Source organism: Dendrobates tinctorius, unplaced genomic scaffold, assembly GCF_039654945.1.
Source record: "Dendrobates tinctorius isolate UK_male_01 unplaced genomic scaffold, ASM3965494v1 ptg000434l, whole genome shotgun sequence".
NCBI lineage: Eukaryota > Metazoa > Chordata > Amphibia > Anura > Dendrobatidae > Dendrobates > Dendrobates tinctorius.
In genome coordinates, this window is record NW_027362097.1 from 1850273 (window position 1) to 1865921 (window position 15649).

Sequence of the window (15649 nt, forward strand, 5' to 3'; positions counted from 1 at the left end):
CTCCACCTGCTTCCTGGATCCCGATTCCCAGGTGCCTGGGCTTTAAGTGACCCAGCTTCTGGTAGTGCCAGAGCCCTCAACATCTAGAAATTGGCAACATCCCCCTGTGTCACCTGCACCATCATCGTCTGCTCCCACTTAGGAGGTGTGGGACCCTAAGGATAGTTCGATCTCTCGGAAGCCCAGTCTCGAGCAGCCTCTAGGAGCCTCTCTCAGGCCCATTTATTTTGCAAGAAGGGTTCATCCTGCTCCCTTCCTTCTTGGATCACACCCTCCGCATACCAACATTGTTGCCTTTCCATTTTGAGGAGCGTGACCCTGGTTCTAGCCGTCAGCTCTTGCAGCCTTCAAGGCAAGTGTATTGTTTCTACTGCCCATTGCTTGAGATATGATGACTGGTCCTAATTTCTATAGGCCACAATCTCCACTGCCAGTCTTGCATAATGACCCACCCCCAGAATGCCAACTCTCTGTACCTTGCGGCTAGCAGTCCCACTAGCATTTCTCCAGCCCAGGTCCTCTCGCCTCCTTCTCGCTTCCAATCAACCTAGTCCTTGTAGTCCGCTTACTAGCTGATGGATCCTGGCTCTCTCATTTGCAGTCCGCAAGAACTTCAGCAGTGAAGGCTTCTGCCTGGGTTTGGGCCTTGGCATTTCTGGGAAAGGGTCCGGTCCCAGACCATAGGTTCCTGCCACCTCCGATGTTGAGCCAGCTTGGTCTGGCTCAGTTACTCCTCCAGTCACTCCCTCGGGAGCTTCGCTGGATTCTGCCATATAGATTTCCGTCAATATTAATATATCTATATTTTTTTTCTATTACACACAAGAGATCTGGTTTGTCATGTGATTGAGGGCTTCAGCACTATTGTGAGCATTTTCTGTACATTATGTCATTTTATGACTTTTTCAATGTTTTTATATGTGTTTTTTCAGTTTCCTTTTTGTACCAATAAAATATTTAATTAATCTAGAGGATCCCTGTGTACATGGTATGTAGCTTCTCTCTTTGTTTTTCATATGCAACCAAAATGTAACAGAAAGCATATAATACAGTATGGGTAACTGAATCCAAAAAACTTTTGCAACAATTTTTCTGAGTGTTATATAACACCGAAATGTACCGCAAAGCACGTAATACTCTATGAATGAGTAATTGAACCCATAAAAAATGTTCTATGCTTTTTTATAGTGTTATATAAGACCAAAATGTACCACAAAGCAGGTAGTACTCTATAGATGAGTAATTGAATCCTGAACAATTTTTCAACTTTTTTTGGTGTTATATAGCACAGAAATTTGCCACAGAGCACGTAATACTCTATATATTGCAACAGACTGCAAAGCCCTAAGCCCTGCCTAAAGACTGCATTCAGTCACTCTCCCTGCTCCTGCAACTGTCCTTCCCTAGGCTAAATGCAGAATGTACCTGATACAAACAGTAAAGCACAAGATTAGCCCTTAGAAGGACTGTTAGTATGATGGTTCATCATCAGTATCAACACTAGAGGACTCATTAAACTGTACACACACAGGCCTGGACAAGCACTTATTCCACTAAGAACTGTCGCTGAGCTGTGCAATAGTGTCCGTGAGCCGAGTGCGTTGGCTCCGGTCACTTTATAACCTTTGATGAGGTAATACAGCCAGCCAATCACAGTATTGCCATTTACCAAGATGGCTACGCCATTACAGTGAATTGCAGGCAATACCTGCATGCTTATTGGCTGTGTAACAGGTGCCAAACATGCAGAGCGGGGGCCTCGAGTTTAAAATTCAAGCACGGCTGATGCTCGCCGACTGCCGAGTACATCCGAGCGCCCAGAAACTCACGTGATATCAAAAAATCACCGAACACGTTCGCTCATCCCTATTGCTTATTCATTAGTATGACCTAGTTTTTCCAGCAATGGGACATAAATTTATATTATTCACTATTTGTATCTGTGTAAATATAACGTTTTGGTGATCTAATGTTGTCCCATATCAGTGTAAGTTGATGAGATTTTTTGGTCTATGGGGTGCATTTATTTTTAGCCATTGTAGGTTTCAAAGAAAAAATTCTCCATTATTTTTAGTAGAACCAGGAGATAATACAGCATTATACCTTGAGAAGCATGGAGAGGTGAACAGTGCAGCAATCATATCACTGAGAGCTCAGACCCACCCTGCCGGGACCATCTGGGGGCCGTGACTGAGCACCTATTTGTATAATATTAGTAGTAATTGATTCCATTGCATGTTCGTTTTGCTCTGCTCAGGGCTGTTTCAAAAGGTTTCCCATGAAATCGGGCGCCAGAGATGAGCACATTAGATTTTCAGTTTTATTAGTGCTGTTTCACATATCCCATATCCAAGGTCCAAGTAGAAACCATTATATCTAGACTATACATGCTTATGAAGCAGTTGAGTTTGGGCCTGGAGCCCCAACGACCAGTTCAGATATCACTATCCATAAACATCTGATGTGTAAAACTTGGCTTTAGGAAGAGGGAAGGGACTGATATCTGTACAGTGTTACAGAATATGTTACAGACTGATATCTGTACAGTGTTACCATAGAGTGATCTTATTTAAGCCTAAACTTTGGTGCAGAAAAGGCAAATATTTTGACTGTTTTTGACTTTGCACAAAATTCATGAACCGAGTGCGCCATTTTGAAGAATCTATCACAAGAAACTGCAGCAGCAAAAAAAATCAATAAAAAATGAGAACATTGACGTAAAAAGCAAAGCTCAAATTATAAATTGGAGCCCTAAATATCTGATAGTTTAAAGTGTTTAAGTTGCAATTTTTGGCGCACTTAATATTTTTTCTCTTAGGTGTTAATTGTGATTTTAAATCTAAGGGAATGATATGTTGGCGCTCCGTCTTAACTGTATAGACATATTGATACAAAGGCAGTCGCTGTCTTTTCTTGAGGGAAGCTAGATCTTATATCATGTATGGAGCATTTTTATTTGATCTGGGTTCACTCTGCACAAATGATTAATTAGCAGTGAACAATGGACTGCAAAGTTTTGGCACATAAAATAAAGAGAAAAAAATCATGTTGTTATCAGCCCTCCATATCTACATAGTGCTAATTGAATGAATCTATTAATTAGTTTTTATACAGTTATTAAAGATAATAAGCGTACTGAATAGAAAGCGTCTAATCTCTTTTTTTCTTCAGTCTGCCCAGAAATTTACTGTACATACAAAAGAATAGCTCTGTACATTCCAGATCATCAAGTACAATTATGTTAAGTTCAAGATATTTTACATTGTGCAGTTCCCTTTTTTTGTGCTGGGTTTGTTGTTTGAGTAAGACGATTACATGTGAGATTTATTAAAGAGGTTGTAAGGGATTAGTAATAATGATTTTTTTTTCTAAAGAAACAGTGCCACTTTTATTCTTGGGCATTGTCTGGTATTGCAGCGACACAACTCTCACTTGAAAGGATCTGAGTCACAGTATTGTGTGGCGCTGTTCCCGTAGAGAAAAAAAAAACAATCCATTTTTTTCTGATGCTGTGTAAACATTTTAAAAAACAGTTGAATTGTAGTTTCACCTTCGAGTATCACTTGTCGCTTGTGTAAAGAAATATAAAAAATTTACAAACTTTGTGAACTGCTTTTTTTAAAAAAATAAATAAATAATTCTTTGATCCTGAGCTGTAATCTGAATGTACATTTAAAATGTTGTGGTCATCTAGTGGAATCAGTCAACAGGCTGTTGTCAGACACGCCCTTAACCACTGAGCTTAGTTTAGGAGATGCAGGCATGTGAGCCAAGAAGGTATACAGCAACAATAAAAAATGGTGTTAAGGCCCCGTCTCACATAGTGAGATCGCTAGCGAGATCACTGAAGTGTCACTGATTTTGTGACGCAACAGCGATCTCGCTACATGGGACACATAGCGGCGATCGCCCCCCGCTGGATATCCCTGATCGTGCTCGAATGTCCTGGGCCATTTTTTCATCATCGGCGTCCCACTGGCCAGCATGCATCGCTGTGTTTAACGCCGACGAGCGACCTCATTGGCGACACAGAACTCAGGGATGCAGGCGGGAGTCGTCAGAATAGCTGCTGTGTGACAAGGTCCCAACGACCGCCGAGGTCATTATACGGATCGCCGTTGGATTGCTGCATCGTTGAAGAGATCTGCCTGTTTGACAGCTCACTAGCGACCATGTAGCGATGCACCAGCGATCCTTACCAGGTCGTACCATTGTCGAGATCGCTGGTGCGTCACTATGTGAAACGGGACCCTTAAATTTAAAATTCATCAGGCCCAATTCATTAAGCAGTCTGCACAAGCTTTGTGGCATAAAAATGCAAAAATGTTGTTACTTTTTGGGTCTTTACATTACCTCCGCTAAGTTTATGAAAAATGGGCAGAGCTTAACAAAAAAGGGGCATGACCTCTCATGGACAGTCAGATTTATCAAAATATATTTTTCAAAAAGGACATTTATTTTGCTAGCCGTACCAGCTGTAAGATGCTCCAAATTCATTGAGATAGATGCCTCTTGAAGGGGTTGTCCGATCTTAAGCTACAAGTACAAGTCTGTAGTCACTCTATGTGACTGCAGACTTGTTAAAAATGGAAAGTTTGTGGTCTGTATCCCACTGCCAGGTGATGAAGAAACATCAAATGTCGGAGATAATGTTAAAAAAAAGTTGTTGTTTTTTATTTTTCTACGCGTTTCAAAGTGTAGGCCACTTCTTCAGGAAACAAAAACCATATCATGACCCCCCAACCTACTGTCTCCTTCCCCACCATCCTGTAGCATGTAAGCCCGAAAGGGCAGGGTCCTCTCTCCCTTTTGTATCAGTCTGTCATTGTTAGTTTGATTACTGTAAGTGATATCTGTAATTTGTATGTAACCCCTTCTCATGTACAGCACCATGGAATCATTGGTGCTATATAAATAATAATAATAGCCAGATGATATTTTTTTCCTGAAGAAGTGATCTACACTTCAAAATGTGTAAAATAAATAAATTGTTTTACATTTTCACTGGCATTTGATGTTTTTTCATCACCTGGCAGACCACACACTTGCCATTTTTTTACATATTTCTCTGGTGAATTCACCCATGAGTCTGCAGCAGCCATACAACCTGGGATCAGGTAAGTATATATTGATGCCATTTTCAGTAATTACTATCGGATAAGACCCTATTTTGTGCTGTTTTTTCTCCTCAACCGTTTATATCACTGCAGACTTGTGAATCCTCACATCGTGCACACTGTTCACTGTGAGGAATTTCCAGTGCCGGGAATGGGGAGTCATGTGATGCAAGTGTGTGATATCCCAAGGCCGGACAACTCCTCGAATGAATTTGGTGCATCAGATTTTGTCAGACTTAAAGAAGCACTCCCATCAAAGTTTTTTACTCTCTTCATGTATTGCAGTCATCATATTACATGGCTCTGTGCTCTTACAATTGCTCATTTTGACCTTGTACCCAGCTAATTGTTCTCTTTACCGTTTGGTCTATGACATCACGTGATTAAAAACCGACTAGCTGAATCCTTCTAAGCTCTATGTAAAAACAGGAGGTCAACTTTCTCTGCACAAGTTGTGAGTCACTGCAAAAGTCTATGGCAGGGGGAGCAGGGAGCAGCTTGGGTCAGGAGATGAAGAGGAGAATGATAAATGCAGGGACAAGAAATTTCTTGTTTCTACATAGAGCAGAGAAAATAGAAGAATTAGCTGGGTAAAAAGGCAAAATGAGCAATTGGAAGGACACAGTGCCATATAATATGATGACTGCAATATATTAAGAGGATAAAAACTTTGATGGGAGTGCTGCTTTAAGCCTGCCATACACATTATATGCCTATCTGCCGAATGTTGGTTCAGCTGATTGTTTGGTGGCAGCCATTCTGACTGCCTCTCCCATGCACAGGAGCCCTCCTGTGTGATCTGAAACAACAGCCATTTATTTTTGAAAGGAGTAAAACAAATGCGACTGGAAAATGCCACTGCAAAATACAACCCAAATATAATAGAAACATTTTCAAAAACAATGTCAATGGTCAAAAATGATGAACAAGTGCTCAGGAAACCACCCAAAAAATGGAAAAAAAGATCCCTGAGGACAAAAAATGCCGATTTGTCTTGAAGTGTCTTCATCTTGAAAAATACGGCTTATCTTTGGGACATGCTGCATTCTTAACTTCTTGAAAACCACATGTATCAGACTCAAGGCGAACCCATCAGTATCCATGGATTTGACCAGCATTAGTCTGTGTATGGGGGGATGTTAGGTTATGTGTTACACAATGTCCTTTTCAGGCGCATCTGCTCTGAAACCCTTCTGACAGAGGACTTGGGAAAGTCTCAAAAAGTTGAATTTATATTTTCTACTTAAAAATGACTTGCTGTTCATAAGTTTAAGCTCTTGAGCATCATTTAGCTGCATGTTTCAAAAGACACCAAGCGGGTAAAAGAAGTGAGCTGACCAGTCTTCAGACATCCTCAAAAATGAAGAATAAGTACTGAGGAAATTATAAAAAAAATGCAATGTAAGACCCTTCAGGACAAAACTATTGGCATGTCGTGAAGGGTACTTCTCTTGGACTACTCGGCAGGTTCACCCACCTGTAAAAGATGTTGTGTGCACATACCCTTTGAGGGGCTTTACAAAGATTTGTAATGCAGTCCTAGCCTTAGAAACAGTTGTAAATATCAAATCAGTGGTGGTTCGATGCCTGACAACCATGTACTAGTCGGCTGCTTGAAGCCCACTCCATGGCCGGTATAAGCATTCTTAGGTGCTATATATCGGCTACCAAACTGCACATTTGACCACTGTGGGAGTCTCGTACAACTGCTCAGTATGGATGCCGTTTATGCTTTAGCTTGTCTCTACCCACAATGTCAGATTCAACTGAAGATTAGAACTGGGAGAACACTTTGGGTATGGCATTATTGGAATAGGATGTTTTGTAGTAAGAATTTACTATAGGTAACTAGCAAAGAAGAAGATGTTATTGGTGTGTGAACAACTTGCATCGCCATCATTTTTCTCATGGAACTAGATGTAGACCTTTTTTGTCCTTATTAGGGTTACTTGGTGAGATGTGATTGCATGAACTGTCTATAAGCCAACGCATTTCCTCTGAATAACAGGAGGCAATATCTCTATCCATGCAAGAACTGCCGTCTCTGACATGTAAATGTTCATGCTTCTCTTGTAAACTTACTGAAGAGAGTTATTTTGTGGTTTTTAGAAATAACCTGATGAAATCTAATGAAACTTGTTGAAGTCAGTATGTTTTTAACCAGCTTAAAGTTTGGGTGCTTTCTACAGCTCCGTAGAGGTTTGTGTGTTCTCTACAGCCCCCAGAGCTTTGTGTGCTCACTACAGCCCCCTAAAGGTTTCTGTGCTCACTACAGCCCCCTAGATGTTTGTATGCTCACTACAGCCCCCTAGATGTTTGTACCCTAGATGTTTGTATGCTTCCTACAGCCCCCTAGAGGCTTGTGTGCTCTTTTAATACCGCTAGAAGTTTGTGTACTCTTTAGAACCCCCTAGAAGTTTTAATACTTTTTTCCTTATAACAACCATCAGCTGGCATAGGGAGATTTATTAGCCAAGCTAATGCTTCATGGAAAAATTGTATGCAAATTAACTGTTCTTCTTGAGTAAGAAAGTTGTCTCTTTAGTGTCCGCGTATTGGCAGTAGTTACCCTATAAGTCAATGTTTGACCTTGTAAAAAATTTTGGAACATGATTAAGGAAACTAAGCCATGTAAAATCTCCTCCAAAAGGATGAGACAGATTTTTCAGGGTTCTTGCCCTCCTTTCTTTGCAGAGCTTGGAACTGGTTGGTTTTGTGAGAGACTTTCCGCGGAGGTCTGCTTCTACATGCACAGTGAAAAGATATGAAAATTAGGTCTCTAGTGCAACTGTTGGGGGTAACTACTCTATTAGTTGATGTGGGTTACGCGTGACACTCCAAGCAGATGTTCCAGACACTCATCATTTAAATTAATGGAAAGAAAGCCTAAATTCATGTATTTATATCATATTTATAAAAGTGTACAGTGTTTAGTAGCTCTCTGTCTATTGAGGTTTTGATTTGTCCAAAGTATTAAATGGAATGGACAATTAATCCTAATGTTATCTCTATTTATAGTGCATGTTAAATACATGTTGTTATTATTACCCATAAGGTTCCTTGTACACACGCCATATTTCTTTGCCGCAAAGATTTTGCATTCTGAGAGTGAAGTCCATGGTGCATTCCACAAATCAATTGACAATAATGCAGTTTTAATAATTTGCATCCTATGTCAATGAAGGTGTTGAACAAAAATCCACAATGTGTAGATAGCAGGTGTAAAATGTCATCTGTATTGCTTGCCTACTACTGTACATCATGTGCTTACAGCCTAAGCAGCCATTTTAGGCTAGAGAGAGCCTGACTGTAGTGCTCTTGCCCCATGATCACTATTTTATCACCACATCATAGAAACCTTTAAAAACATTCAACTTCAGGCTTATCTTTTGTAGATGAGGTGTTTCACTCCTCTAAGGGTACCGTTACACTTAGCAATGCACCAGCGATCCCGACAACGATATGGATCGCTGGTGCATCGCTAAGTGGTCGCTAGTGAGCTGCCACACAGGAAGATCTCACCAGCAACATAGCAGGGGTCGGGGGTCACTACTTACCTGTCAGATCCTCTTGCTCGCGTCCACGCGTCACTCGTCGGCGCCACAGGAAGCCCAGCAGGAAGCGCCCGACGAGAATTGATCCAGGACGTTCTCGCGCGACCAGCGATGAGCAGCGGGGAAGCCGGTCGGAGGTAAGTATCACACATAGCAATATCGCTGCTACGTCAAAAAATCGGTGACGTTACAGCGATATTGCTAGCGATATCGCTATGTGTAACGGGGGCTTTAGTGACCTTGAAAATGCTCAAAAGTAAATAAAAGAATTTGAACTTCTTAGTTACAGAACATGTTTTATATTTTTCTATTTTAAGTTTTATTTATGGATTATGATCTCTTTTTTTTTGTTTTGTCCTCTTTGACTTTTTTTTTTCTTAATTCTACATAAATGGAAATTAGAAGACGGACTAAAACCAAGCCTCCAATATATAATAAGAATATGGAGGTAGCGCACCAAATGAAAAAGTGAAAAGTCCATAACGGCAACGATGTGATTTTTTATGAGATGACTTGGAAAAAAAGGTTCTCATCAAGAACCAAAACGTCACCATTATGGACTGTTGGAAGCACAAGTGTTTTCACTTTTTCTTTTCATGTCCTGCCTTCATTTTCTTAATATAATATATACAGTATATATATACTATATATATATATATATATATAATTATTTAACGTCTGTTTCTTTTTGCTGAATAAATATTGTGTTTCTTTTAGTTGGAGGTTTTTTAAAGCTGTTCTCGTTTTTGTTCTTACATATTTTTAGAAGAGGGTGGTTCTTCTAATTGAACCTCTCTTTATTTTTTTTTTTGTTCCTCTTGCCTGTAAGTAATCTACGGAATATCTTCTGCTTGCATGCACACTATGTTGAGTGAAGTTTATTGTATGTTCTACACTTAAAACTACATCTCATTTTATTCATTTGTTACAAGTGTCGTAATAAAGACCGAGTTGCCCCGGCTTCTTGTCATCCCCATCCTGAGCTGCAATTTCTTTTTCTTTTCATTGCGCCGGTGTGTTTTGTCCGACATTGTTGTGTAAATTGTTAGCTGCAGGTCCCTTGTTCATAGGAAAAGGCTTTTGTTACATTTTTACATTCACGCTGATAAGTACAAACTCAATATTTCTGCCCGTTTGGCAGCATTGCGTTTTTTTTTCCCGCCTGTACATATCCTTCATGCCTCATCTTCCCGAGGATGATTTTTGCTCCCAAAATAAGAAGAGGCGTTTTCCTCGAGGCTGCATGTTATCCTCTTATCCCTACTGTTTTGGAATAGAGCGTAACCAGCTGGAGAACTGTAAGAAGTCTGATAATGCAGCTATTTTCTGCTGTCTCGTCTTAATCTTGTTACACAAATGGTTGTGAAGAGATTCATGAATTTTAATTTTTGCCCTCTGCATTAGCGCGTCATGTCACTCATATGCAGCTGCATTCTACGGGGAGATGTTTTCTCCTCCTCCTACAACAGGGGGAAAAAAAAAAAATAGTTACAATCTTGGCAGTAAAGCAAGTTACAGGGGGAAAGAAGAAGAAGAAGAAGAAGGAAAAAAAAAATCCACAGATTTAGGCAGCCACCCATGAAGCTGATTAACAGTCAGTGATCAGGAGGAACAGCTTTGCCTCTTAAACTTTTCACCTTTCATTGTTAGCTGTGAAATTTTATTTCCGTTTAAAAGAAAGAAAAAAAAAAAAAGCAAGCCTGTAATGAAAACTGTGCAATGCTACGCTATATGCCGGCGCTTTTTGTCAGAACGTGTCACACTGCGCCGACACCATCTTCTAGGAACAAGGCAAAAATAAAAAGGGAAGGTATGTTACCACTTCTACGCAATTGCATTGTTTTATTATTATTTTTTTATTTGTCTGTTACTACTGTTAGTAAAGAAGAGTTAAAAAGTTCATTTGTTTTATTAATTTAAAAAAAAAAAATAAGTAAGCAAAAAAATGAACTATTCCTATTCTTATAGTAATGCATCCGAGTTCTGTTGTTATCCTGGGGGTAAAGACTTAAGACTTTTCACCTCCATTTACTTATTCAAATGCCCCATCCCAAGTGGCCGATATTTCTAATCTCTGCAGAGTGTTGTTGATAATTGTGAATTGTCTTTAAGGTAAACAGTATGAAACCCACCAATCCCCCCCCCCAGCCCCTCTCTATCCGGCAGCTGCTGTTCACCCGGTGGGTCTGAGCTCGCTACATCCAATTACACTGTAACCCATAAAGCTACTAATAGCAACTATATTATTGCCTCCTTAGCTGCTTTCTTCGACCTTATTCTGCGTATCAAATTGGAAAATCGCTTTCCTTTCACCGGGTTTTGTTTTACTTTACGTTTCGCCGATCTGAAACAATAAAAGTGTTTTTAATTAGAGAAATGTGTTTTCCGTACAGCAGGCAATTTATTTGACATTTTACACAAAAGGTATTTTCTCCCGATGCTAAACACCTACACCAGAAGTCTCAAGGCTCCTTTTCTTTTTTTTTCTTCGTTTATTTTTATTGCAGTTTATCTTGGCAGCCGGTAAATATTTTCTAAGTGAAGTGGATGTAAAAAAAAAAATAAAATAATATTATTATTATAATTTTAGACTCTTTGTAGAATTAGCCTGTTTTTATAGATATATATAGAATTTTCTTTTAAGGAGAAAAATCATTGTGAGCCGATAGCATTAGAAACGACAGATATAATGCAATGACATCGCCTGTAGTCCACGCGTTCTGCTTACAGTCTGTCACGTGACTTCTCTTTCTCTCCCCCCTTCTTTCTCTCCTGTCTCAGCTATACTATAATGCCTTACTATATTTAATCTCTAACCAATCTAATCAATATATGAGCCGCTCTATGTATTTTACCCGCCTTGAGATAATTGTGGACTCACGATGATTTCTTAATACCTGTATTTTTTGGATAGCCAGCAATATATATACATATATATCTATCTAATATATATATATATATATATATATACACATATCTATATACACACATATGGTATATCTATATACCGTATATGTATATATATATACACACATGCATATATGTGTATGTATATATACTGTATATATATATATATATATAGTAGCATAGTATCCACATTATATTACTTTGGGACTTTTATACTGAACTTGGGTAGCTGCAAAAATAAATGTAGTATTTTTGTATTTGTAACCATTTATTTTTCTACAAATAGGTCAGGAGCTTTAGCATAAAATGATAATGTTATACCATATATTTATATGTTTATATTTTGTATAATATTTACTTGAATTAATATATATACATGTATATATGCAGTATATATATATGTTAAATACAGTATATATATACATACATTATGTATGTATTTTTTATATTTATTTATATTTTAAAAATGTTTAAGTTATTAAATAAAATGTTCAGGTAAGATTCTATTTTATAGAAGATCCAACCTGGCTGATGCTTGCATACTATATTATATTCCGGGTGCTCAGGACATAACTCTTCACCACCTATTGACTATCTTATTCTTGTTCGTTGCACACTCACATCCAGTTGCCTTGTGGAGGAGGTATTCTTATATTATACTATCTTACCATTTTTTTTTTTCTATTTTTATTCTTATTTATTACAGATTAAAGAAGAAGATAGCGAAGCTTATCACCCAGATATCCATTATCCAGTACTACTCATCCTCCAATCCAGATAGTGACGTTCAGGCGTGGAAACAGAGAATCTTACAAGTTACATTTCTTCTGACACACCATCATGTAGAGTCAAGGGCATTTAATGCTGTTTTTGTTGTTTTTTTTAATTCACATAAAATAAACCATAAAATTAAACCTGAGCTTGTGTTATTCTGCACACCTCAGCATAAAACATTTCTAAAAAAAAATAGCAAAATTAGATATAAACATATATATATATATATATATTATATTTTTTCATTTTCTTGCTCTTCGACTGCCCCCCCCCACACCCTTCTGCAGAAAACTATAAGAAATCACTAGATCAGACAAAAGCCTCATGAACTGACCATTTGTCCTGTGGACACAAAGGCTCACCCGGCCCTCCGCTCCTCCTCCTCAATTATCAGCGATTAGTCTCAGTATGTTGAGTCAAGAAGGGGGAGTACACCGAGTGCTTATTATCTGTTTAGGTAGAAGAAGAGCACATTTAGGGCCTCTCTTAAGATGAAAAGTGAGCTCTAATCAGATCCCCAAAGAAAATGGGTGTTCTTTTCGGAATCTTACCAAAACACACCTTGTTTTATTTATGGAAATGTTGCATTCTACAGTACAGATAAATGCTATAATCAAATCAGGCAAAGCTCTCATGAATATTTACCACTGTATGTGATTACAATGTAATGTTGTTCAGTGCTTGGGTGACTATTTTGTAGGCTACAATGGCCTATTGTGAAAATTCAAATCAAAGACCCAACGTGGGCTAAAATCTACCAGTATATTATTTTCTGGCAAATTGTATTTTTTTGTTTTTTTTAGAACATTTTTTTCTAGTTAAGAAAATGTTTAAAAGAACCGATTGTGATTTTCTATTATGTCGGCCTTTTTTTATTTTTACAATTTTAGGATAATTAATAGAATTGGGTATCCTGTAAACACCCCTTGGACGCCTCCCAAAAAAAATTTTGATTTTCTTTTATGTTATTCTGTTTCTTTTCTCTTTTCTATTTTCTTTTCTTTTTTTTTCTTTATGCATTTTTGAATAATAGATCAAATTGGGCATCTAATTGGAAGTTAAAAACCCAAGGAGATTTTAGAAAAGAAAAAAAAGTATATATACAGGTCAGGTTCTGCCTTAGTATAGAAGAATTTGGAGCTCATGATTCAAGATGATTCAAGGTTAAAAAAAATTACTCGCATTTCCTGGCATTGTTGAAGTATTTCAGATTAAAGTCTTTGTTAGCAGATTATTTTCCTTACTATACTGCCCACTTGTTGCTTTTTGCATGATGTCATGTACAGAGCAGCTCGCTGTGGTTGCATTATTCAGAGTCAGTCATCATAGTTTAGGTCTAGAATGTCTTCATGGACAAAAGAAGCGAAGAGAATGAATCAGGAAAGGCTTAAGGTTTATTAGACGCTAATGGGTGCTGTTGCTATGTGACCTTCTGACCTTAACAAAGAGTTTTAGCCCTCTTAATGAAAGAAAAAGTAGAAATTGTATCCCCAAATAATCATTCAAACTCACAGGATCAAAAGGAAAGATTCTCACACACCATGAAATCCCCAATGATGTGCAATGCATAGAGATAGTCAAAGTGGACGGCAGTCAAAACGTATCTTCATCTGATCATCTCGGTTGTGTTTCGGCCATCTAGCCCTGATTTTACACTGCTACTTGAATGTGATAGGTTCATTACTGTCATCATGACAGGCTTTCTTGCCCATTGTTATGGTCTTTAACAGCAGTCTACTTAGTCTTAAGTTGGGCAATCACATTAGACGGCTATCTGCGGAACGATCCTTCGGCCAATTGTTCAGCCAACAGCCATTTCAGTCAACATTCCCATACACGGGAGAGCTAACTCGGCCAAATGCTCCTGAGGCCAGTGGCTTATCTCAGGAAGATCATTTTGATTGGCAATCTGAAATCAGACATGTGTTTGTCATCTTTCCCAACCTTTCCTGACCACTGGCAGGAGCCCTAACACACATTATACCGTTGATCGAATCCTTCGATATCAGCAGGTTCAGTCGATATTAGACTAATGTGTATGGACCAATTTTACAGAAGTCGATTAGACCTGATATTTTTAGAATTTTGTGCTCAAACTTGAGAATAAAAATTAGATGCACATGGTCTAGTCTCACCTACAACTGAAATACAGCAGAATCAACAGCATACAAATTAGATCCAGATGAGAAGTCTCACCTATAGTCCTATCAGTGCCCATGCCAATCTCTTTGCCAAAATATAATTTGGCTGTGTGGAAAGAACTAGTTTGAAGTAAATTATAGCTGCCCATGTAGAGCTCCATTGGAAATTAATGACGAAAGCTGCCATGCAAAGCCATTTCACCTTTCCTGCCAGCGTACAACAAGGCTCCATCCCCAAGATAGATGCGGAACCTAGATCATTTGAAGATTTATGGCATATCTTGTTGCTAAACCATTAAGGTCCCAGGTAGGGGTGCTGTTTTAAGAATAGGTTAGTGGATAGCTTACAGATTATTGTAGCTCCAGTCACTAGGACCCCCCCCCCGGGATCCCAAAATCAGGGCTCTGTATTGCTCCGATCAGGCTTGACCTCCATTCCATTTGATTCTCAGGATTGGTACAGGTCCTAGCAGTTGGCTCACCATTAATCAGTAAGTTATTTTCTATTGCTTGGATAGGGGATAACTTTAATGGAAGCCATCACATCCATAAACTCTATTTACCTACAAATATAGAGATAATCTACAGGTAAAAAGCATTTAAATCATTCCTAGCTACCTTAGTGTAACAGTGGCTACAGGGAGAAAATTTAATTATATTCTCCCTGCAGCCTCTCTCTTTTAGTCATTAGGGCAGTGCATGCAGCGGATACAGTTCACTATACAGTAAGCATGTGGCAAGCACTCATGATTACAGCACTATTCCTTGTGTAATAAGCAATTACTCTAACCTCTCCATGCACTGCCTAGACTACTGGAAGCAAGCGCCTGCTGGGAGAATATAACTTGATTTTCTCCCAGTAGTCGCTCCATTAAAGCACCCAGTCGTGATTTAAATGGTAGCTGCTCATTACGGCTCTTTCAGACCTCCAATTTTCTCATGCCCGAGGCAAAAGGACTGATTATTTTGATCAGACTTTGATAAGAGTGTGGTCCGAGCATTATCTTTTTTTGTTATATGGGGAGGGAAATACATTTCTCCACCCTCTCCTTTCTGACAGTCCATGAAAATATGACCACATTAGGATCATACAAGAAAAACTGGATGAGGCCTTACTCTTATTCATCTCCCTATTGTTTATATTGCTTGTGGGTGA

General features: G+C 38.7%; 1 protein-coding gene across 5 annotated transcripts in view; it reads left to right on the forward strand.

Moving 5' to 3' along the window:
* CAMKMT (calmodulin-lysine N-methyltransferase) overlaps positions 1 to 12492 on the forward strand; it is a 516624-nt gene extending 504132 nt beyond the window's left edge. For all 5 annotated transcript variants that reach the window (XM_073564197.1, XM_073564193.1, XM_073564198.1 and 2 more), the window contains one exon: positions 12285 to 12492. Coding sequence is in view for 3 of the 5 variants with exons in the window: in XM_073564198.1 (XP_073420299.1) it covers positions 12285 to 12359 (75 nt within the window). In the remaining 2 variants the exon portion in view is untranslated. The remainder of the gene's footprint in view (positions 1 to 12284) is intronic.
* Positions 12493 to 15649: the final 3157 nt, after the last annotated feature.